This window comes from Hermetia illucens, chromosome 1 (assembly GCF_905115235.1).
Source record: "Hermetia illucens chromosome 1, iHerIll2.2.curated.20191125, whole genome shotgun sequence".
Classification (NCBI taxonomy): Eukaryota; Metazoa; Arthropoda; class Insecta; order Diptera; family Stratiomyidae; genus Hermetia; species Hermetia illucens.
Window position 1 is genome coordinate 95728909 of NC_051849.1, and position 25765 is coordinate 95754673.

At 41.9% G+C, this 25765-nt stretch overlaps 1 protein-coding gene across 9 annotated transcripts in view; it reads left to right on the top strand.

The window, feature by feature from the left end:
- The window catches only part of LOC119646252 (inhibitory POU protein), a 141065-nt gene extending 115821 nt beyond the window's left edge, over positions 1 to 25244 (top strand). For 2 of the 9 annotated variants that reach the window (XM_038046646.1, XM_038046654.1), the window contains 5 exons: positions 22692 to 22881; positions 22934 to 23074; positions 23212 to 23446; positions 23853 to 24016; positions 24071 to 25244. In XM_038046646.1, coding sequence (XP_037902574.1) covers positions 22692 to 22881; positions 22934 to 23074; positions 23212 to 23446; positions 23853 to 24016; positions 24071 to 24141 — 801 coding nt within the window. In that variant the 3' untranslated portion in view covers positions 24142 to 25244. Of the gene's footprint in view, positions 1 to 22691; positions 22882 to 22933; positions 23075 to 23211; positions 23447 to 23852 lie in introns of all 9 variants that reach the window. The other 7 variants (XM_038046648.1, XM_038046647.1, XM_038046649.1 and 4 more) reach the window with 7 other exon arrangements.
- The last annotated feature ends 521 nt before the right edge of the window (positions 25245 to 25765 follow it).

Here is a 25765-nt window from a genome sequence, read left to right on the forward strand (position 1 = left end):
AATCCTTAAAGTCCTTTAGCGGATTTCCATAGGAAACGTGGAGAAACCACTAGCGCATGGTAACCCAATCGCAGGCATATAATAACTCGAATCCACCTTATGCCTGGGAAATTGGTTAATTGTTTCCACTTGGGGTGTAAAATGCGCGAGGGTTGGATCTTTGTATGTGCCTTTTCAATTTCGAGGGTTCGGTCACGTGATGCATAATTTGATGGGTAACAAGTGTACACGGTCCAATCCGTAGCGCCTTGAAACTTGGTCGCAATGTCCTGGCCTCCATTCTCCTTGTCTCCTGCTCCTCATCCATTGTCCTTTCCGTTTTCTCTACGATTGAACTGGGTGGAGTGGAGTATGAGTAACGGTTTTGCGTGGTAAGTGGTCCTTGAAATTCGAGTATGTGATTTTCATGTTTCCAAAGGCATTTTATTCGTGTGACAGGGGTGGGTACGGTGTGCATTTGTATTCATAAAAGACGCGATGGGAGGAAGTTTACTTTTGTTGATGAGACGGACGACATTTCTCACACAAACATTGTCAAGTGGAATTCAAATTGTCTCTCTGAAACGGTCGTAGAAGAATAAGGGCGACAGAGATGAGGGTAGTTGGCAAGTGGGAAAGGGATTTCATGCTCAATTTGTATAAACCAAGTTTCAGATAAAAATTTTATTCACGAGAGATTATCAGCTTTTAACGTCAACAAGGAACAGGTGGGGGAGTAGACAGAGCCAGCGTTTTAAAATGAAAATAAACAATTAAGATAATCATTGGGAATGAGGAGAGACAATTTCAGTGGAGGATAAAAGGACGAGGAAACAAATGTGATTCGGGATTTGATGTTTACAAACAAGATGATGAGGATACTTTTCACTAGAGTTGATGAACTGTCGGTGGTATGGAATTGTTGTTATAACAATAATAAATCAACTGATCCAGTTACATAAAGACATTTACGAGCAATCTTCATCTCTTCCGATTAATACACAAAAACATTGTTGATTGGCTTATGTCATACGAAGAAAAATGAGGTCGTTGCCTATTGAAAAATGTTTTCGAACTATAATAGGGTCTGGATTAACTTTGCAAATTTTAATGCCTACATTAAGCCAGAGGCAAACACAAATTGGATACCCAACAGTACTTTCAGTTCAGTTCTTAATTAACTTCCAGTATGAAAAAGGATTCGTGAAAAAATCAGGGTGAATAATATTTGGAGACGTGGATAATATGTAGGGAAAGATGCTCTGAACAGCATTCAGAATTATTTTTCTAAACAAACTATAATTCAAACTATTAAAACAGTATTAAGGCCCTCAATAAGTTTTCCTTGCTTTTAGGTGAAGTCATTGACCCATTTTTCTTAAAAGAATAAAAAACATGTCACTGTGAGTATTCTCCATCACTAGCCACTATTTCCTATAATTTTTTTGTAGCACAATAATACCAAGTAGGAAATCGTAATTGAAAGCAATCCATGATAGCTGCCTTACAATCGAAAACATTCTGCTATTCCGAACAAATCCAGAAACTTCAAACCTTGAAAATTCCGCTTTAGGCTTAACCAGGCTAATCGAGAAAGAGCGGGGGCCTGGGAGCAGATTCTTTACTAAAATTAAATTACGGTTACAATAGTTTATTCACTTTACGTCGCTGGCTTCATCTTCTTCAGTTTTTCTCCCGTTCAGAAGCCGGATCGACTCGTCTTGATCGGTTGCGTCATTTTGTTTGGTTATATGCTTGGATGCAGTCTAGAAGTGATCAAATCGCCATTTAACACATCAAGTGAACGCTTCCTCGGCTGGTCTTTTGGCCGTTTCCCATTGACTTCGAAGCTCAGACCAACCTTGAGTTTTCATCAGCGCGATTTATATGTCCAAATCATCAAAAATGCCTCTCCCGCAATTTCTCTACGATCGGTGAGACTCAAAATCAATCGCGATCACAGCAAGTTACGCCACCATTCCAACGCAACATTTTCGTCTCCATTGCCGTGAGACGCCGTTGGTTGTCTTGTATAGTCGGCCAACACTCAGAACCATAGACCGCGATAAGGCGGACGACACTGCGGTAAAATTTAGTTTTGAGATGTTGATACATCGATCACAGATAATCCCAGTTGTGGAAGGCCACTTCATCCAGATTGCCTGAGTAGGTCATTGCCACTGTGGACCGTGGCGCATGAGGTGATCACTCCATTTTTGGAGTTATTCGAGATCTGCTTTGTAATGATACGCTAGAAAAACGTCATCTGCATAAATCAGTGTATAGGGAGCTGGAGTTCAACGTCTCGTGTGACAGTGTCCATAACGAGAATAAAGAGGAGTAGTGAGAGGACGTTTCCTTAATGAGCACCAACAGAGACACGAAGCAGTTTTCACTTCGGCTTCACTTCGAATTTTACTTTTCGGATCGTGGTAGAGCAATGTAATCCAGCTTGCAAGTTCTTCTGGTACTAGGTATTGCCGGAGAGTATACCAGATGAGTTCGTGTGGCGCACCATCCAGTAAGGCAATGTAAAGAGAGCGATTTTCCCACGGTGTTTCTCTATGAGTAACCGCACATCGTGTATTGGGTCAGTAGTTTTTGATAAACCCGGCTTGATTTACTTGTATTTGAACGATGTCGTGAATATGTTTGTCAATTGGTGAATGTTTTTTTTGGAAGCACAATTTTTTTAGATGTATTTTAATGCAGTTTCTCCAAATCGCCTTTGTTAGGTATTTTTTTTTTAAACTAAGGAAACTGAACATGAGGTAATTAGTTGATCTAATAATGCAGACGCGTTTTCTTTTGATTTATAGCATATAACTATTTTATTTTAAACACAACCACATACGTTTAATACTACCTTTATAGTCTCAAGGGAAACCAAACTGTCATTCCAGTAATCAATTCCATTAATCCATAGTAAGGAAAACAGTGATGTCACAAGTTTCTTCTCAGTTTTGGCTACCGGAAAGACAGGCAGCGTTGTTTCATAAAATTTGGCGCCCTTTTATGTGGAAGGGGGAGAATAATCACCATATTTTCTCTTGCTCTTTTCACCTTTCTCAGAAATCTATTCGCTGCCCATCAAGAATTCAAATTAACAAAGCTTGCACGTACGACCTTCGGTTGCCGAAACCGAGCACTCACTGGTTTCTGGAATCTGCGCATGTTCCTCGGCAACGGTATCAAAGCGCCTCAGAATTCTCCAATTTGAGCGAGAATTCCGGCGGTGTCGGCTGGACTTTCTGGATGGGATCTAGAGAGCATCCTTTGCCCTTTTTCTTGCTTTCTATAAGCCACCATACCATACAAAAGTTCGTGGTGGGCGATCTAAATGCCAAGGTGGGTTCTAATAACAGTTGGAGCGTGCATGGGGTGGGGAAGCATGGTTTCGGCGGCTGTAAGTAATGTTGAGAAGTTTGTTGATTCCTGTGATCTTCATCGCCTTGTTCTTGGTGGTACACTGTCCAAACACAGCGCCTGCCAGTTGGGTTTGCCATGGCCATCTTAGCACACTGAGCACATTGCAATCGGTTGTAAATTTGTGAGTTACCTTCTGAATGCACGTAATAAAATGGAATTCCATTTTAGCTTCGAAAGAGAATATCATATGATAGTGACATCCTTTTACTGGGTGTTACCGCTGAATAAGTTTGCCGCGCGGACAATGCCGAACTCCAAAATTTAAACCGACCCGTTTCCGCGATCCGACTTTTATCCAGCACCGCAAAATTCTTGTTGATGTACAGAAGCCAGAAACAGAGTATTCGTGAGTACTAAAGTTTGAACAATATTTTCTTGGCTACTGCTGTTACAAAGATAATAACTAAAATATTTTTGGGATGCATAAAAAAAAACCAACATCTACCTATGTCACTAATTAAGGTTTTGTGTGAACACAAAAAAAAAATCGGTTTACTGTCTGTCTGTCTGTCCGTCTGTCTGTCTGCCTGTCTGTCCGTTACACGCATTTTTCTCGGAGAGGGTTACAGTGATTGGCACCAAATTTGGTAGAAAGGTGGGAACTGTGAACGCTCACGCATGCAGTGAGTTACATCCAGAAAGGGGGGGTGTAAAATTTTTTTTCATTAGATATAGTCGTGTGTAGTATCAAATTAAAGGTCTCGATTAGTACTTTTCAAAGCCGATCTTAGTTTTGACATTCGTTGGAAGGGTGGGGAGCGCGGGGGGTTGAAAGTGATCACTTTTTTAAGGGGGCAATTCTCAGAAACTACCAAACCGAAAAATCTGAAAAAAATCAGGAGGCTGCCACTATATGGTGCCTGGGCTCCGAAATACCTTCCATGCAAATATCTGTTTAAATCAAGTTAATAATAGTATATTACTACAATTTTTTGAAATTGGTTAGAAACCCCCCTTAAGTTCATCCTAGCACCATGAAATTCTGCAGTGATATAGGCTTTAATATAGAGCATGATCTCACCAAGTTTGGTGGAAATTGCACTATTACTAACTAAGTTACAATACGTCAAAGTTGTCGCTTCCTTGCAAATTCAAGACTATGAATGTCAATATCATCCGAAGTGGATATTCTCACATAATATATGCATAAATTACGTGCTACGTGCTTTCGTACCTGAAGCGTCCAGCTTCCGGTTTCCCGACTTGTTTTTAGAGTTGATAGTGTTATACTTCAAGAATATTTTAGGAAACTTCAAAATGAACTTCTAAAAATTGTGCACTGCACTTCAAGCATCGGATTAAGCAGGGAACCTTTTTGAAGCGATTATTAGGCCCAAAAAAGAAAATTCTGTCATGAAATTTTTTTATTTTTCTAACATAAGCAATTGTGCACCGTAAACGTTCAAACCTAAGTACGAATACTTTGTCCATTTATATATGTACTGTGGCCCCAGTACAGGGAGACGTTTCTATTCCCCGATTTTTCAAAATCGGTGTACACGATAGCGTCAAAACTGTTTAACTGCTTTGAACACATCTCAATAATATGCTTCTTTTTTTATGACGGTAGTTGGTTTTCGATAGGTTCGGAAAACAAAAAATTGGTAGGTTTCGATCACAGTGTGGAGGCGTTCTCAGAGAGAATTGGGAAGTGCCAGAGGAATACGTGGCGGGACATACGGAAGTCTTCTACACCGATGGTTCAAAAATTGAACAGGGTTCTGGAGCCGGAATCTACCTATCAAATAAAAACGAGGAGTGGGCTTTTCCTTTAGGACAATATAGAACGGTTTTCAATCCGAAGTATATCCGATCCTAATAGCGGCAAACTGGGTGATTGACGAACGGTAGAAGGACAAGCGCATCGCAATCTGCAGTGGTAGCCAAGCTGCATTGAGGGAGTTGAGTAGTCCTTTGATCACCTTGAAAATCGTTCAGGAATGCATAAACCGTTTGAACTCTATCTCTAGATTCAATACAGTCGAACTACTCTGGGTGCCTGGTCACTGTGGTATAGAGGGAAATGAAATCTCGAATGCTTTACCAAAAGAAAGTTCAATTTCCGTCACGACGGGACCGGAACCAGCAATTGGAGTATCAGTAGCATTGGTTAAGGTTGCCTTCAGAAACTGGAAAGAAGCTTCCGACAATGACAGGTGGCAGAGCCTAAATGTTGCTAAACATACCAAACTTTTCCAGTAAGAATCAAAAAAGGCGTACCTCAAAGTTTGCAGGGACTTGCAGGAGTATTCTGGGCATTCTGACTGGACATATGCTCCGAATAGGAATTATTCAAGATTATACGTGTCCATCCTGTAATAAGGAGGCGGAATCCACGGAGCATTTCCTATGTGAATGCCCGGCCTGTGGATGCATCAGATACCACATGTTCTTACAAATGCTCTCCAGTTGCGACGGGTAGCATCACATCTACTAACGGCAATCCTGCGATACTTTAACGAACCCCGGATATTCTGTTAGATGGGGATGTCAAGTACAATGGGCCACCAAGTCCTGATTGCTCAGAAGCTATCGCTTCTCCCCCACCACACACATACACAGTCTCCTATGCTGTTTCCAATATCAGAAATAGTATATTTTCGAAATTTTCATTAGACACCCCAACTGATCATCTCCTGTAAAAAAAAAGTTGCTTGTTTCGGTCGCATGTATGGGAAGCCCCCGTGAACCCAACACAAAATGATGCTATCTGTTGCACGTGTAGCGGTTTACAATGCGTAATTTGAAATTGATAAGTTTGAACTGATATAACCTTGATAGTGATAGGTGGAGTCTATGGAGCTTGCCAGCATAATGCACTAGGATGGACTGAAGGCGACTTTTTAGTCAATTTCGCAAAGTTGATAATATACAATTAATAAGTTGCTTTGAGCAGATATCGGAATGGAACGTATTTTGAGGCTTAGATTTCATGTAAGCGCACCACCCTATTCTTTCGATTTTGGGGTTAGGTGCTTTTATGTACACATTTTGACTGCCTACGCGCGTACTTTTCAATCCACATCAAAACTAAATAATTCCGAAAGGTACTATTCGAGACCTTTCATTTGATACCCCACATGACTGTATGCGGTCGAAAAAATGCTTGCTTCCTCCTCTTTAAACTCCACATAAATTTATATTATGAGATTTATTTGATTCCATATATCCACTAAATTTTGTTTGGATCGGTGTGGCCGTCTTGAAGAAAAGTGCTTGTAACAGAGAGAAAGGTAGACAGACGGACAGTGAGTCGATTTGAATAAGCTTTGGTTTTACAGATCTTTTTAAGGTTTTGTTTGCAAAATATACATGTAAAAGGGGGTGTAAATTCTTTTCACCGAATATTGTCACGTGGGGCATCAAATGAAAGGTCCCGATTAGTACTTTGCAAAGCCGGTCTTAGTTTTGAGATTTGTTAGAAAGACGGGGAGTGGGAGGGGTGGAAAGCGATGATTTCTTTAACGGACCCATTCTCAGAAACAACTCAACCGAAAAATCTGAAACAATTCAGGAAGCTGCCTCCATATGGTGCCCAAGACTCAAAATACTCTCCATATCTATATCCGTTAAAATTAAGTTAAAAATAGCATATAACCAAATGTTTGGGAAAATTGAGTAAAACCCCCTTAAGTTTATCTCAGAGTTACAAAAGTTGGTAGTAGTATAAATAATAATATGGAGCATATTATCCCCAAGTTTTGATCAAAATCATACTATTAGTAACAAAGTTACAGTAGCTCAAAGTTGACTTTACCGTGTAAATTTACTGCAACTGAATATCAATCACAACAATCACACTAAAGTGGGTAGTCAGACATACCAAATGCATATACATAATGGGCTACGTACAAATGGAATGGTTCTACACTTAAATATACTCACAGAAGAAACCAACGAAACCTTTCATACCTGAAGCGCCGAGCTTCCGGTTTCCCGACTTGTCAAGGTTTCGTGTAGAATAAAACCTTATTAAAATCGATTCACCGTCTGTCTGTCACACGCACTTTTCTCCAAAATGGTTAAACCGATCCGAACGAAATTTGGTGGACAGATGGGAACTATAAAATCCCACGCATACAGTGAGCGACATAAATTTAGGTGGAATTTAAAGAGACGTTCAACATACATGCAAAGGGGGATTTAAAAAAGAATTTCACCGGAGATAGTCGTGACTTATTTAATGTCCAAATTAGGTTGAATTCGAATGGAAGAATTCTCTCTCTTTCACTCAAGAAAAATACCAAAAAACTAACTGCAAAGTGCACGAGTAAGGAGTCAAAATGTATGCCCTCAAAGTGAGACAGGATTCATTTTCGGAAACTTTCCAACCCAAAAATCCGAAAAAAACAGGAAAGTGCGCTTAGATGAAATCTAGGCCTGAAAATATGTCTTATTCCGATATCTGCTCAAATTAACTTACTAATAGTATATTACCAAATTGAGTAAAAAACCCTCCTGAAACTCATTCTAGCATTTCCAAATTTCGTATACAGGTGCCAAATTTTATGGAAATCTGGTCATTCACGCCAAAGTTATAGCAGTTCAAGCAATTTCGTGCTAATTTACCGCTTTAAAAGCCATGCAAATAAGAGGCTGACGTCATAGTTAGCGAGAATAACTGACATTTCGCGTGAAATATTAAAGTCGCATTTATGAACAATCTACTTCTCCCCAGTCCTTTTTAAGGTTTTGTGTAAAACACTTAAGTGAAATTTAAACCTCAAGAGAAGTCCCATTCCGATATCTGTTTAAATAAATTTACTAATAGTATATTACCAACTTTTAGAAATTAACTGAAAAACCCCCCTTAAGTTCATCCTAGGAGTACTAAATTTTGCACCGGCATAGAGAGCAGTATCGTGCATACGGAAGCCTGATAGCATTGACCCGAGATATTTAAATGGCTCAGTTCTGGGCAGGTTACTTGACAGAACTGAGCGATCTAAATACCTCCAGTCAATGCTATCAGCCAATGGAGAGCTGCATTATGCTCCTCACAAAGGGAAACACAAAACCTTTTATACCTGAAGCTTCCAGTTTCCCGACTTGTTTTGTATTATTACAAAAAATGTTTTTCCGCAACTCAAAGTATTGTTTTCTAGTTTCTATAGCTTCATAATTGTTGAATGTTGATTTCTAGGTGAAAAAACAAAAAATTGTTTTAGAAAATTACTTTTCTCTTTTCGTCTAATTTTATCTCCCCTTAAAGTGTAAGAGATCCCAGGACCTATCAATTAGAAAAGTACAAAAACAACAACAAAAAAAACAAAACTGACTTAACATTTCCTTGTAAAAAAAACTGAAAATTTGCATTAATTTATGGCTAGAAGATCATAAAAACTCTCCAGCTAACATAAATCTGCAGCACGGATGCTGTGTGAGCGAAAGTAACGTGCATCCCATCAGCCCTAACACTTCTCGGTTGGTTGTAATAATTATGCGGCAAATGTCAGTAACAATTAAAAGCTAATTCGCTCACATGTTGTGAAATCATCCTCCTATTACGGATATGACATGTTATATCCAGACAGTTGTTATCTATTTAAAACATTACCCGGGAAATAATGTTCGTACCCCTCGCCCTCCTACCACATTAAATACAATATCTATTATCAACTTTGAACAACAGATTTCTGTCCAAACATCGAAAAGTGCATCAAAACCGAACATATGCCGTAAATGTAACATTCACAAAATCTGGTCCGCATAAAAATGATAGCACGTATCATATCAAATCGACCCATCTAATGGGTGCACAAAGTAGTTTTTAACCCGGGCAAATCCGAGATGAAAGGACTTACAAATTGATCATATTAATAAAGGTTACAGTTGCAGGAGCAGCAGGTTCATCCTCCGCAACACCGCACGTCCCGCCCCAATAATCTACTTCAGATTACCGGCATATCGGTTTCTACCGTCTCACTATCAATACACCATCTCATATCATCCCATCTTCATATGCTCCGTTATCATTTACTGCAACGGATGCGATTGAGGTCCGAATCCTCCCGGGAGTTGAGATATCAAAAAGTAACTAACTATGCACGCTAATAAAAATAAATCATAATTTCCAACCCCTCGATAAGAAGCGACGTGCTATGCACCCTCATCTTGTTTGGCTTTGGAAGGGGACGTAATGTTTGTCGTACTTTCAGACGGTCCCCTTTGAAGGACAAGAACAAGGACGAAAACAAGATGAGAGCATTTTTTTGCCATTCATGCACCACATTAACAACATGTTAACCCTCAAAAGTACATAAAAGTAACATCAGCGGGTGAGGAAGTGCACGGTAGTGAGGTGAATTGCGAGGAGATGGGTTCGATTTGGAAGGTGATTTGAAGTGAGCGCTTCCTGCTATGGTTTTTAGGAAAGGTTTGAAGGAATGTTTTAGGTGCTGTTGAAGTAGTCACTATTCAACGGAGCTCAAATGGTTATTGCTAAGAAAATCTCAACTGGTCTCTCATGGAATTACACGAGCCTAAGTTGTGTTCGCGAAAAACGCTGCTATAACCTACATTTCTCTTTCACTGCTTAATATTGCAACTTGTGTTATGAAACCTGGTATAAAAATCGATTACCAACCACCCTCGCGACAATTTGTCTGGTGTCTCTCCCCTTTGTTGATGTCTTTTAGAGCAACAACAGATGGTTTATGCAATAAGTAACCGTCCTTTCCGCATCACCACGTATAAAATGATCGAGCTATTCTCGGCTCCACCATCTTCGGATTTAGTTCATTCTTACCCTTTCACGCCTACTCCCTTCGTGGCCCAATCGATCAAATGCTCGCATATGTGCTGTTTACTAGCGCATAGGCGTACAAATGGGAAGGACATGTTGCAAAACCACACACATATCCATCTCACCGTGACGGCAATGAATTTATTCCCCGATAAGAATAACACTCGTGAAAATATGACAATTTTCCTCTCAACGATGACGAGAATGGGAAATTCCCGCCAATTGACACAGTAGAGTTGGGTCCTGCGTTGAAGCCCACTTCATGCGTGCAAGTACGATATCTATGTATATCGGTTTCAGGACACAATGACTTTCAAGTGTTTGTAATTAATTCTAACATTGACAGAATTTGTGAATGAGCTGCAGTTTGCACAGGATTGGCAAGGGTTGGGCCATTAATGTACTGCGATTGTTTGCCCAAGACTTCCTTGAAGGGAAGGTGGCTTTTATTCTATTTGGCAGGGAGTGATTCACAATCCCAGTCTCGATAGACATACAAGAAAATATTTGGGTTATTTTTGAAGTTTCGCGATAAAATTTCGGTTCTAAACTATTCTAATTAACGCCTGCAGAAATTGACAAATAGCGAGAAGGCTGGCGGTGGCTCAAGTTCGCTGCGATGCGCTAAAACGTGATATTTTAGTTTTAAGACTTGCAACATTTCGATTCCCTTATATTTGATAATCATATGATGAAAGTGTCGATACTCTCCCCGATACACATTTATATAAATTCGAATCTTGACAATACAAGGAAAATACATTTCTAAAACGCCCGGAAGCGCCTCAGCGTCCAATTCTGCACAAAGCACCCTTGGTCTCCCCCGTCCGTTCGTTTCGGAATCACAAAAGGCCGACTGCAAGACAGAAGTAGACAAACATGAAATTAATTTGAAGTACTAATCATCCGGTGATGGTATTTACCTAATTGAATGTAACAGTAATGGAAGTTAAACAGAATCCTGACTGCCACAGAGGTTCATAGAATTTGCGTGGTTTCCACCCTCCCAGGGTTCGGGATCGCATGAAACCTTCCCCCACCCTCGCCCACTCATTGAGCTGGTTGGTATTTTTCGCAAAGTTCCGAAATGCACACTTTGTTTGCATACCAAATTAAATCGGAGCCAGTGTAATTTCGTAGCGCAAATAAAAAAATCCTGCCCCCAGGACGCGGATTGAAAACTTTATTGATAGTTGGTTGATTCTGGTTCAGTTTGCAGTAATAGGGGAGTGATACGAGTGGACGGGTAGTTTATTCCGGGCTGGTTTTCACAAGTGGCTTTAAATCTACAAATAAATTAATGCAATTACCGCCTGAGGTTAAATGGTGGTTTGCTGGGTTTCTGCATCACATGGCCGCATAGGAAGAATATGTATGTAGACTCTCTGCAAAGTAAATTTCGGAGAGGGCATGTTTCTATGTATTTCGATTACATGCTAGAAAGCTAGGAAGGAGATGGTTAAGCGAATCTTTTGAGGTTAGTTAAAAAGCTTCAACTTTTTGCTTCGGGTACCGGGAAAAATGAACAATAAAGCGGAACTAACCGGTTGAAGGCACTTACAGCGAGGCTTCTAACCTCTACTTTCCTTGTATGCAACATTATATCCTAGCTCATTCCTCCTACTCTCGATTTTCAGGTCTCAAAACTGAAATCCTATAATGAATCAGTGTTGATGTAGTCAAACCTCCAACCCGAATTGACTTTGTCAATCCCGACGGCAGGTCCGGAGGCACTTAAGGGGTTATATAATAACATTTTTCTTGATTCTTTTTCGACGGTTCAGTAAATGTTTATTAAAAAATTTGTCAAATTAAAAAAAGAATTTAAGGCGGCTTGTCTGCAGCTGTTACTCAGGAGTGCTTTTTTGGGAATGACTTGCCGTCGACACGGTAACTCGATAACCGTTCATCCGAATTTCAAAAAATGCTCGATCGAATTTCGTCCATGTTTAGTCGCTGAATGAAGGATACGTGAAAATATAAACTGAGATAATCGAATTTAAGGTTGCAAGTTTATCCTTTCACATTAACACCTTTTTTTTAAAATTAGGATAGGTGAATGCATTTACGCATAGAGTGTTGGACTCCCGGTTGGGTACGTCGTCGGACTAGCAAGCAAACACCTCCCCATTGTCAGAGAGCTAGCCTGGAATTGTTTGTCACATTACTTCGAGCTAATCCGCGAATTCTCCCGTCTTGCGGGGCCTTTCAAATAAGGGAATTCCTTTCACCAACGAGAGGGGAGAGGCGGAAGAGAGCTCTCAATTCAACGAATCCCCTGCCATTCGACCCTTCCACCGGTCGAGCTCCATCTTCTTAGCAACGAGAAGGACCCGAGCATAACGGGCAACACGGCAGCACTTCTCAGCATCTCCTCGACAATATTGTCTGGAGAGAGATTCTCAGTGTTTAAATAGAGCTCGTGACGAATCCCACATTCACCACTCCATTGCAAAACACACAATCTGGAGATCGTGCCCTTCCAATCTTGTGCAGGTAAGACTGAAAACATAAAGGTTATTAAAAACACTTAACACTTAAAAGCTGTGTAAGGAAATAGTCAGGCTCACCATGCTTCCAATTCAGCCACGGATCTAAGCTGTCGATGAACCGCGCAGTCCATCCGCCTCTAGTCTCATTTTGCCAAAAGAGTTGCCACTCCTCTAGGGTGCGTTGCCGTTCTTCACCACCACCAACCACCTCCCTTGGCTCTTCTCCCTTGCGGTTGTATATGGCTTGACGGTATTTAGCAAGAAGGGCAACGGGGATCACTCCCGCGATCGCCATCACGGCCGGTTCAGAGACGGTGCGATACGCAGACGCCACCCGCGAAGCTTCACCGCTGGTTTTAACTCGATTATCAACGCGCCGAACGATATGGCATACAGGGGTTGGCATTCTCTTTTTAGTTAGGATGACTATTTCGCTTTTTGAAGTGCAAGGTTGAATGAGTAGTCATCCATTCGCTTACTCGTCGCATCAATATGGCGAGCTTTGCGCCTGCTAAGCAGGAAGTCCAGCAACGAGCGCCGCGGTATCATCTGCATAGCCGACCAGGCGCGACTCTTCTGGCATATCAAGTTTAAGTAGACAACCATAGGCAGCGTTCCAGAGGTCCGACCCTAGGATGGATCCTTGTCCTACCCCGGACGTGACCTCCATCCTCCTCTGACCCTCCAGCGTTTCATAGAGCGAGCGAGCGGTTCCTCAGATAGTCCCTCAATATCCGTAAGACATAGTTGCGTACGTGGAAAGTATTATCTAGTGTGCCTAGAATATCTTTCCTTCTTACGGAATTAAAGGCGATTCTGACGTCAAGCGTTACGAGGAGCACCACCCGTCGAGTTCGGCGGTTATGTGCCTCCGCTCGTCAAATGGCATCCACGACTTGTATGGCAGCATCAATTGTCGATCTCCTTGCTTTAAAACCAAACTGCCGCGGAGATAAATCTCCGGAAGCGCGTATCGCTTCGGCGAGTCTTGTCCCAGCAGTGTCAAGCATACATAGTGGGCGGTATGAAGACGGCAATTCGGGGTCGCCTTTCCCTTTATGGATCAGTGCAAGCTTCACAACTTTCCAACGAGCAGGGAAAATGCCCTCTTTCAGGCATGCGTTGAATGCGCTGAGCAGTAGGTCTGGCCGGTGTTGGAATACCGGTTTATATATCTCTGCTGGAATACCATCGGGTCCTGGCGCCTTCTTGTTTTCCAACTCTTTTATTGAGAAAAGTGGACAGTCCTCCGCGCGCTCCGCGCTGACGTCATTATCCCATACGGGGTGCGCAGGCAATAGTACCCTTACAATGCGGTGCATCTGGTCGGCTTTAAGTGAACAGGGTTTCCGCAGAGCCCTCCCGACGCTTAGACAGTGTGACTGTGTGTGACACTCCTTCCTGAGCTCTGCAATTTCCTCCGTCCACCAATAGATAGAAGGTTTTCCACGTCTCAATGCCCTCCTGGGCATGGAGGCTCCGTAGGCGGTCGTTATCAGGTTAATAACAGAATTTACGACAGTGTCGACTGCAGCGCCACCACCCTCCAGCGCGGCCCCACCTGTTCCAAGAGTCTCGGTAAACCTCCTGGTGTTCATTTTCGCAACATTTCATGGACAGAAAGAGCGCACACGAAGAGTTTGTGTCCACCGCTTCGAAGGAAATGGATTAATGGTCGCTTACTGAGAAGTCTTCCAAAACTTACCATCCGTCCACCAGCGATACCAGTGATTCCGACGCGAAGGTTACGTCTGGAATGCTTCCCTCGCAGGCTTGGCGGGAATGTTGGGGTGGATCTGGCGTTTAGAACTACATGTCCTGTTCTCGCCGCCATTTCCAGAATTCGTATAAACGCAGCCAGCTTACTCTCCGTTTCCAGTATCTCCTCGTTTGTTTCGTTTTGGTTCGCCATTTAAGTTGTTCACCAGCGCACCATGTGCAGGGGAGCGCGCCGCAATAGTCAGGAATGCAGAAACGGGTATACCCGCGTGGACAAAGCCCCTACCCCAGTCCCCTGAGGCCTAACCTACGATTAGCTGATCCCGGAACTCACGGACGGATCAGCGCTCGCTCGGGGTAACGCGGTCTACTAATGCCGGTTCAATGCACGCTACCTGACCAGGTTCCGAAGGGGCTAGCTCCTGATACACCCTACAACTACCACCTTGACAGAGCTAGGCTCAAATCACCCCATCGACGGGAATTTTTGAAGAATTAAAATCGGGATTACTATCTACGTAGGGGTACAAAAAGTCAATTGCAGTCGTTGAAAAGTACAGATCGTTGTGTGCCTCTTTATCCCAGCAGTGGTATGTATTATAGATAAGAGAAATAAATTTAGTCTTGTTGTTTTTTTTTTAACCAAATTCTGTCTTTCCTTAAATGTTCCAGCAATTTCATTAAAATGGTGACGCCGTTACAGTACATATTACATAGGAAAATTGTCCTGCCTCCTAAAAAACTATCGTGCCCCTTTAATGGTGTACCTATAACGTATTTAATTTCCCAGGTCCTGTGACCTACTTTGCACAAGTTCTGTATATTGTCTAAGATGTGTGTCAACGTGTCTTCACTCTGTGAGCAGAATCTGCAGACAGTGCTCCCAGATAGCTTAGCTAGCTTCCCCAGGTGGTAATTTAGTCTGCAATGACCTGTGAGTTTTTTTACTATGATCCTAAGGCTCCTCTTGGTGAGGTGCGAGCGTACCAGGTCATTAGCTGCATTGCTATGGTCTCCCAATTTCTCTCTTGCTTCATTTTAAAATACGATTCCTTGCCGAATTGAAATTTCATTGGCAAGCTATCCGTCTATATTTGATTCAAGCCACCCCTTCGCCGCGTTGATACCCCAGGACATTCTGGACATCGTCATATTTGTCTGCATCCGTATGTAAAAATGAAAAGGAGTCAATCCTAAAGGGATCTCCAGGGATCCTGTTGGGTATATTTTCATTGCTCCAGTGATACACATACAAGCCAGTTTTCGAATTTTGTGTAGTTCCTTAACTGTTGTGGTGAGTTTGATTCTATCTTCCATTTCATAGCTAATCTTTGGCCTTATTTCTGCAGTATATGTCCGGCATATGTTTATGGAGGGATGATTCCCACTTTTTTCTTGTTGTGAATATAAAGGTTATCAAAGCCTTTGTGGAGCATAGTATTCCCTAGAATTACGAATAGTAGCTCATATCTATGGTTTTCAAGCCAGCACTATTCCAATGTGGTTCTTGGAAACTGCCCTTGAAATTACTACAAATGTAGCTTTTGCATAGTGGAATTATACATGGGCTACCTTAGTGATGACCATTGGATCCATTTACGTTTAAATAATAATAATTGTTGCTCAACAATCCATATTGGTTCAGTGGTTTGAACTATGCTAGAGCACTTCATACGGTATACTACAGCACATTGTGGGAGGCTATGTGGTCAGCATTAAGCTCGCTCGGGATTATTACCCAGATTTGACTTAGGTACTCATTTCCAGCTAAGTCGACCGGCATCCGAGATCCAGTCAAGATAACAAATCCCTTTGCCACCAGTGAGATTTAAACCGCGACTTTCCGCTACGGCAGGCCAGCCCTCTATCCACTTAAGGCAACGCTTAAAGCTCTTCTCAAATAATGGAGTACCATTCTCCTCCTCGACATGACACTTCCATGCGTAACGCTGCCCACCTTGACCCCTATACAGTCAAGGTATTCAACCTTCTCAGTGGGCAACAGCTTCAATTCTCTTCTTGATCTTGTCCTTTCGGCCACTACGGCTTCCGCCGTTCCTTCAGCAATTTCAGTAGGCTTCTTACCTGACGTGTTCTCCGAAGTATCTTTCGTCGGTTTCTTTCTTTGCACATGCCCAAGGATGTTGACAAATCTGTAGTCGATGAGGCACGTGTGTCGTTTAATTGACTCGTTTGCTCGTCGTTTGCTCTGATCGTGAGAAATTCGGCTTTACTCTCCACTTATTTCTAAAACTCTCTGCAACCACATGTGAAGGTCTTTAAGGACAAATAATTTTTTCTCATTGCTGCTGTTTTTGGAAGGTAGATTCTCATCATGTGTGCTTCTGTTATATCGTCTCTAGCAAATGTACACAACTAAGGCTGTATCCCTAAACTATTCTACCGTTCCTTCGTCTCGCAGTCTGCCAATACAAGACTTGATCGGGAGGAACAACCCATGCATATCTACCGTACGATAAAATCTTCGATAATTTTTTGTTCCCCACAAGTGAGTATTTGCGCCGGAGATGGTTTGTCCGGATAGCTGAGTGGTTAGAGCGCAAGGCTGTCGTACGGAAGGTCGCGGTTCAAATCTCACTGGTGGCAGTGGAATTTGTATCGTGATTTGACGTCGGATACCAGTCGACTCAGCTGTGAATGAGTACCTGAGTCAAATCAGGGTAATAATCTCGGGCGAGCGCAGTGCTGACCACATTGCCTCCTAGTGTACCGTTACGGTCTTGAATGAAGTGCTCTAACACACTTCAAGGCCCTGATCCAACATGGATTGTTGTGCCAACGATTATTATTATTATTATTATGGTTTCGGTAGTATACCCAGTCGGATGCCATTCACCGCACGCTAGCACGGTTAACGGCGGGTCTCCTGGCTTCTACCTTTTATGGAAGCGCATAACGACACTACTTGCAAAAATCCGAAGGACATATTCACCAGCGAGCTGTTTTGGGCAGTACTTGATGAAGTTATTTATTCAGAGGGGAGTATCAAGTATCAACGTTACATTACTACGACCCCCATTTCGTTATAACGGCTGAAAAGTACAAATCGGTGTGTGCTACTTGAATGCGCTTTGTACATAGATATAAAATCATCCAATAAACCTGGTTCTAGTCTTTTTTAAGCCTTCTGGCCTTTCTTCTGCCTGAACTCATAACACCAACCACAACTAACACCAAATACTAAACTCCACTGAAGTGTTTCGTCAACACCAAAAACCGAGCATCAAGCACTCCCCACGCCCACAGCCTTCTTCCTGGCAATGTCGGCAGTTTTCGTAGCAATAGTTGCATACGTAAACTCGTTTCGGAATAACAACCAAATGCTGAAAATTTATTTGCTTCTATGCACTATGGCGTGTATCAAAGATCATTTCGAAATATTTGAAAATTTCTATGCAATAATTGGAAATATTCAAATGGGCTTTAGAAATTAAAATGGTGGGAGGGTTTCATAATTAAAATTTTCAAAAAAAGGAAATTAAATAGAACGAAAAGGAACTTTGCTGCATACCAGCAAATGCATCTTCTCGTCTGCTCGTCGCAAAGATAAGTGAGCGAAATTATATGCAAGCTGCGGAGCCATGATATTACCGACACCGCCTACCCATCTTTACACGCTTCTCAGAAGATGATGAGGTGAATTGGAGCACATTGCCAGGAACCGGTAGTGATGGTGTGTGGACGCAGTTATCGCAGGATACTTTACACAGGGGCTTACAGCAGCCCTATATTATTCCGGAAAATAAAGGATGATTTGAAAATAATTGTCATCTTACCAAGTCGGCAACTTTTATATGGTCATTCACTCCTTGGTGGCGTATGGCGCGTCAACCACGCCCACATGCCATCATACACGGTTCACCGAAATGCGCTTCAAGATGGGATAGTTCCGTTGAACTTGTTAAGTTTATCGGGAAATTGTCAACCCCGCTGGTTTTAGTCTGTTTGAGTGCATTAATTGCCGAGATGATATCTCTTCTTTTTGGAGGATAGTTGCATCTTTGCTTCCCTCCCCAGCGTAATAACAAACTGCTTTATGTCACAGCCACACAAAATGAACTTCCTGAGATTTGGCTTGGTATCGCAGTTCGAGCCCGTCACGCTCGCCATTACTGGCATCGGTTAATAGAGTTTTCAATCCCCTCCGTTCATCAATCTGCTTCCACGACTCTGCAGCCAGCCAGATTCTGAGGCACCGTTCGGGACATAGCCACGACCTGTGTAGCACTCGAGAAAAGAGCTTTTTGGATGACAGCCCAACCCTGATCGATATTTTCGCACGGGTTACTCAGTGTATCTGCAAACTAGCTCTTCCGTTGTCGGGCGGCAATTGGAACATTTACGCGGTCGACGTTGAGCTTGGGGAATTGCAACGAATAGTGACGGACGCAACATGCAAGCGAAACTAAGCGACGATTAGATGGTTATTCTATTCGAGGCTGATGTCAGCGTTTTTTTTGTTACGCAGACAGAAGACAATTCCTTAGGGTACTACTGATCGAAAAGGAGTCAATCTCACCTCCAATACATATCCGAGCAAGGTCTTGTCAGAGAATACCTTGGCATTCAAATCACTAATCACAATCCCAATATAACCTTTAGGCAGCTTTTCATAAGCTGCTTATACTTGCTCATAAGAAGTATCCTTCTCTATTATATCGAAAGTCAACACTGATTCATAGCACTGAAGAAGCAGACCGGAATGTTGCAGTCAAAATCGTGTCAAAAACCGGCTCCCAGGTCAAGAGAGCGCGTCTTGCGACAGTCGTCAAAAACAATCCGACACCGGATCTGTGTCTGCTAGCACTAGACTTTCCAGAGTACAAAAGCATATTACCATTGGTGTGGCAAGAAGGTGAGGACTACTCTTCAGAGTTCCACCATCTTATTTCGCTTATGCCTAGAATGTCCAACTGGTCGCTGGAATTCTCGTTTGAGTTGGAAAGAGTGAGTATTGTGGGGACCCTCTATACTATCGTCGAGGAACGTGCGCATATTCTAGAAAGCAATCATAAACCGTTTTCAATAGCCAAACGTCAGTCCCAACCGGAGGCGCTGTTGAGATTTCAGTAGCAGTTATATGTTGCCAGCCCACAAATTTCACTTTTAGTCGCCTTTTGCGACAACCAGGGAAGACTTTCAGTGCATCCTCAAAATCAAACTCACAGAGCATAGTTCTACTACTTAGATATACGAAATTTTGTTGTTTCATTGTAAGAGAAGAAAAATTGTTATCTTTTAAAGGAGTCGTCTTAGTCACATGCACACGTCTTAGTACAATGCTAGGGTAACAAAATGTCCTTTACCATCTTTTAAAAAATTCAGACGATGTATCACAATTGATGATATGATCAAACTCAGAATTATATAACCCTTTGTTAAAACTATTGACAAAAATGCAAATGATTTTTGTTGCGTGAAACAGAACCCGCTGGATGATGAAGACTTTGAACAAAAACTGAATCTACGCCAAAAATCCGCATGCATATGTTCATAATTTTTTTTGGAAACCATAGAGCTGAAAACTACCAAGAGTTGGTCGACAACCTTTTAACGGATGCAATATCTCGTTCAGAATACACTTTTTAGTCTCACATTTAGATTTTTTCTTTATAAATTTGAGAGCTATTTGCAACGAACGAGATTGGTATTCCATCAGTAGATATGCAAATTGGTAAAACAGAACCCGGGCATGTGAAGTGCGAAAATGTTAACTGACTACTGGTAGAAGCCTAGAATAGATACGTCACTGCTCACTGTGTAAAACAAAACCTTTTTAATATCGATTCACTGTCTGTCTGTCTATCTGTCACACGCACTTTTCTCCTAAACGACTCAACCGATCCGAACGAAATTTGGTGGACAGATAGGAACTGTGCGATCCCACGCATAATACGAGTGGTATAAATGTACGTGGACTTTAAAGGGGGGCTCCCCATACATGAAAAGAGGGGATTCAAAAAATTTGTTCACCGGATATAGTCGTGTAGGGTATCAAATGAAAGGTCTCGACCAGTAACTAATATTAGTTTTGGCGTGAATTGCAAAGTGAGTGAGTGAGGAGTCGAAATGCATGCACTTTAAGTGAGACAGGACCCATTTTCAGAAACTGCCCAACCTAACAATCCGAAAGTGCGCTTATATGAAATCTAGGCCCCAAAATATGTCCCATCCCGATATCTGCTCAAATAAACTTACTAATTGTAAATTACCAACTTTTGGAAATTGAGTAGAAAAAACCCATTAAATTCATTCTATTTCGTATACACGCGCCAAATTTCATGGAAATCTGACCATTAACGCCAAAGTTATAGCAGTTTAAAGTCAGCATGCCATACAAATGAGATGACGTCATAATTAACGAGAATAATTGACATTAGTGTCCGGATAGCTGAGTGGTTAGAGCACAAGCCTGTCGTACTGAAGGTCGCGGTTCAAATCTCACTGGTAGCAGTGGGATTTGTATCGTGATTTGACGTCGAAAACCAGTCGACTCAGCTGTGAATGAGTACCTGAGTCAAATCAGGGTAATAATCTCGGGCAAGCGTAATGCTGACCACATTGCCTCCTACAGTCTATTGTGGTGTACCGTTGCGGTCTTGAATGAAATGCTCTAACATACTTCAAGGCCCTGATCCAATATGGATTGTTGCGCCAACGATTATTATTATTAATTAACATTCGAGTGAAATATTAAAATTCTATTCATGAAGAATCTAATTCTCCCCAGCCCTTTTTATATCTTATGTAGGTTAAGTTCTTCGCATTTGCTAATAATATTAAACTCAGATTATGAAACGTATGAGGTTGACTATTATCGATACAGGGCAATACAGGCTAAAAGGCAATGGAATTTTTAACTATGTGGCACGGAGCTGTGATGCACTCGTCGCTCCTCGCATCTTCTTCTTCTTCTTCAGCCTTTGTCCAATTCACAAGCGGGGTCGGCTCGTCGTGATCGGTTTCGCCATTTTATTTACTCGAATGCCTCATCTGGATGTAATCACAACGCTTTTAAATCCCCATCCAGCGTATCAAGCCACGGTTGTTTCGGTCGGCCTTTTGGTGGCTTACCGTTGGCTTCGATATTCAGGCCAATATTGGCAAGTGAATTCTCGTTACCGCGAATTACGTGACCATACCATCGGAAACGCCCCACACGCAGTTTTTCTATGTGCAACCCCATATGGATCGCGAATATCCTCATTTCGGACATGATCAAAACAGATCACGCCACCAGTGCAATGCAACATCTTCGTCTCCATTATTGCAAGACGCCTTTTATTGTCTTTTATAGTCGGCCAACACTCAGAACTATAGAGAGCGGCAGACGGACGATACTGCTGTAGATTTAGATTTGAGACGTTCGCTGATACGTCGATCACAAAGAACACCAGTTGTGGAATGCCACTTCATCCAGGTCGCATTAATGGGTGAAGCAATTTCAAAACGCAGTTCTCCATTGACTGATAACATTGGCCCGAGATATTTAATTCAATCAGTTCCGGGCAGGTTATTGAAGCTGACAGCAGTGAGCAATTTGAATATCTCGAGTCAATGCTGTCAGCCAATGGAGAACTGCGTTATGCTTCTCACACAAAACTATTTATACCTGAAGCGTCAAGCTTCCAGTTTCCCAACTTGTCTGTTATTTAATATGCTTTGTTTCTACTTAATTTCATTTTTACATGAAATGCATAATTTTCGAGTTATTTGTAAAAAATGGTTAAAAACCATGCATTTTTTCAATGAAAAAACGACATGTTTGAATATGAATAATTCGAAAATTGCTACTTGTACGAAACATTTTTTGCTCAGAATTTACCATTTAATAGATTCCTGTGGTTGTTTTTTAAAAAAAATTTACACCGCAGAGGAGGCTACGACACCCCTTCGGGGGGAAGCGCATATCGACACTATATAACTTTTGTTTCTTATGCCATCCTCTACCCGTGACCCCAAATTTCATATCAAGACCGATTGACTGCAAGAATTCGGGGGTCGCATCCGACTTTCAGCTTTAATGACTGGGCTGCAGGGAAGAGGAAGAAAATTTTGCGAGGGGCGGTTGCATGTGTCACAATATTTATCAACATTTGCTTTCTCAACAAGTTTGAGAGACTTAGGTGGCTTTTGTCCTATAGTTCAACCAAAAAACATTTTCTGCTAGGGCCCTACATGACGCAACTTTTTTAGGTTGAAAATGCCGATGGGAAAGTGTCAGCTCATTATTAAAATGATTGTAGTTTTCAGAAAATTGCTCTGCTCCCATTATCAATTGCGAATATAACTTTCTCTCCCATTAGATGCATCACACCATGGACGGTTTGGATATGCTAGATCCAACGGGATCAATGACCACTTTAACTCCCATGACAGACACGCCAATCACCCCGTCACATCACCAGCTCCATGGCTCATATCACGGCATGAACCATATGATGGGGCACCATCACGCCGGACCATTGGGAGGGCACACGCCTGGTAGGCATTATGGTAATTAGTTTGTAGTGCGTACCAAAATATATGATTTATACACGCTTAATAGGGCATCACGGGCACCCGGGAGCCCACCACCCTGCGATGGCAGCGGCTGTTGCAGCGGCCGGACTGCATCCCGACACGGACACAGACCCCCGGGAGTTAGAGGCCTTCGCGGAACGGTTCAAGCAGCGGCGAATAAAATTAGGTAAGTTGTGTTCCCCAACAGGCCGAGGACACTCATTCTCTCTCAACGTCCGCGAAGGACACGGCTCCATTGCCATCCCCAAACCACCAAGAATTATCTCGATTTCGATTTATTTTTTCCGACAATAAAATTTACTGCAGGTGTAACGCAAGCCGATGTCGGTAAAGCATTAGCGAATTTAAAACTGCCCGGTGTCGGCGCCCTGTCCCAAAGTACAATTTGTCGTTTCGAGAGCCTGACTCTGTCACACAACAACATGATAGCACTGAAACCGATACTGCAGGCATGGCTGGAGGAAGCGGAAGCACAAGCGAAAAACAAACGTCGGGACCCGGACGCTCCGAGCGTGTTACCTGCCGGCGAGAAGAAAAGGTGAGATGACGTTTCAGGAGTTTGTTGGGCGAGTTACATATTGGAGGAGTCCTCGACCGGTCAAGTTTTTAGTTCATTGGAATTTTGTCGTTTGCCTTTGTTTCCTTCTGTTTCTCGTTTTCGTTGGGTTTAAATTTCTCGAAAGGATTCGATTTTTTACCAATGTAGGTCCCAAGAATTACATCAGATATGAGTAAGAGCCTTAGTATGGGCGTTTTGCTCGGGAGATTCTCTGGAGCATTTTGAGTTTTTATAATCATTTTGTTTTGCGTTTTCCTTTTTTGTTTTTAATTTTTGTTTCCACTTTTGGTTTTCATTACAGCGAGAGGATTGCATTCCAAATATGCCCGCCAACCGCACTATCTCACAAAATTCTATAGTAATCTATATCGAGCCTTTTTTCAAGAAAAAGGACTTCCATAGCTGCACCTGAAAAGCGTTCCCTCGAAGCCTACTTTGCCGTCCAGCCGAGGCCATCTGGTGAAAAAATAGCTGCCATTGCGGAGAAGTTGGACCTGAAAAAGAACGTAGTACGAGTATGGTTCTGCAACCAGCGGCAAAAACAAAAACGTATGAAATTCGCTGCACAGCACTGACAATCAAATAATACCGCCACACAATTAGGTATAGTTAGTAGTGTTACCGCCTCGATGACCGGCCCGGGAAGCGCAGGCGTTACTGGATTTGGATATTGATAGCGAACCCCATCCCCCTTGCGACCAGCATCTCATCAGCAACTTCACTTACCACCTCCATCCCACACTCTGCCGACCGTGAACAACGTAAACTGGTACTTCCTGCAACAGTCCTAGCGCAGCTTTCATCTCAGAACAGGAGAGAGGCGAGACCGAGCGCAGTAGTCCCAATTGCAGTCCCTTCGTCGACGACGCCGTCATTTTGCCAAAAAACTTTCGACGACATGTTGCCAAAAGACGCCACGCCGCTACGAATCCAAGTTGTTGAGGAGAGACAACCGACGCCTGAAGCGCAAAGCAGGGATGGATCCCGATCCTGTACTTACCCAGATATAATCTGTAGGACCCGACTTTACAATAGATTCCCTAACTTTCGCTTTTTAGTTGGAACTCTATTCAGAACTCTTACTGTAGGTATTGAAATATTTCACAGAATAATTTCCCGTTTTTATTTGTTTTGTAAAACGTTACGAATTTACGTTTCAATGTGCAATAATTACTTGACTAGTGGCAAAATACATATATAAATATATTAATTCATAATAATTTCCCTAAATAGATGATAATTCATAAGGCAATACGCGTTTTTACCATAAAACTGTAAATAGACGAGAAAGGAAGTCACAGCCTTTTTCGAGAAAAACGTAATTTAATTTCAAAGTCAAGTCGTCTTGTCTTTTGAAGCTGGTGGAACAATGGAAGGCGATTTCAGTGACAAAGAAATGTGTAAATAGTAAATAATTTTAATGATAGGGAATAAATAAATGAATGAAGATACAACAATGATCTTTTTAGCATATATCGTAGAGAAGGAATGAAACGGAGAATCAATAAAGAAACAAACCATTTTGAAAATGACAAATTGAATTAACGAACAAATAGAAGTATAAAGATCTAATGAAAGTTTCATAGCCTCAGACCAATACATTAGTTAATTTGCGGCTGTGGGAAGCTAAGATACAATGTTTAAGAAAAACCGAAGACTTCAAGTTCAAGATCTCAGTTTTCGTTTCTTAAATTATTAGTCTCAATACAAAAAACGGAAAGTAACTGAAACTTTTTTGCGAACGAAAAAATAATAAAAACTCAAGAAAATATAAAAATGTAGACTTGTTATTTTTACTTTGTTTCATTTGTGTCTACTTCCAAGCCATCTGATAAATTTACTAATATTCTCGAAGAGAGTCTCTTACAGGACGTATTTGTTTAATAAAGGATGCCGAAGGATTAGCAGCGAACGAATGGGGAGTTAAGGATGCATGTCCTGTGTTATTTTGTCGTATCGTTTGTCTATTGATATTATGTTTCAAAATAAATCCTGGAGAAAAAATCAAACAGAGTTTCTTATTTTTGTCTTATGCTGGACACATATTCCCGGCAGATTTTAACGAATTTTACCTGGAAGACACTTTCAGCGATGGATCTATTGATCCCAACATGAGGGCCAACTGTTACATCGAAAGGAAGTCAAAAAGAAATAAATGAGGAAAATGAATAGTAATTTTATTTTCAGTTTTACTGCGTAGGGAAGGTGGACGAATAACAGCAGGTCACCCCCGGCTTCTAAAGCTTGTTTCCCAGAGATTTGGAGCTGCCCCAACTAAATCTTTTGGCGCACTTTCGC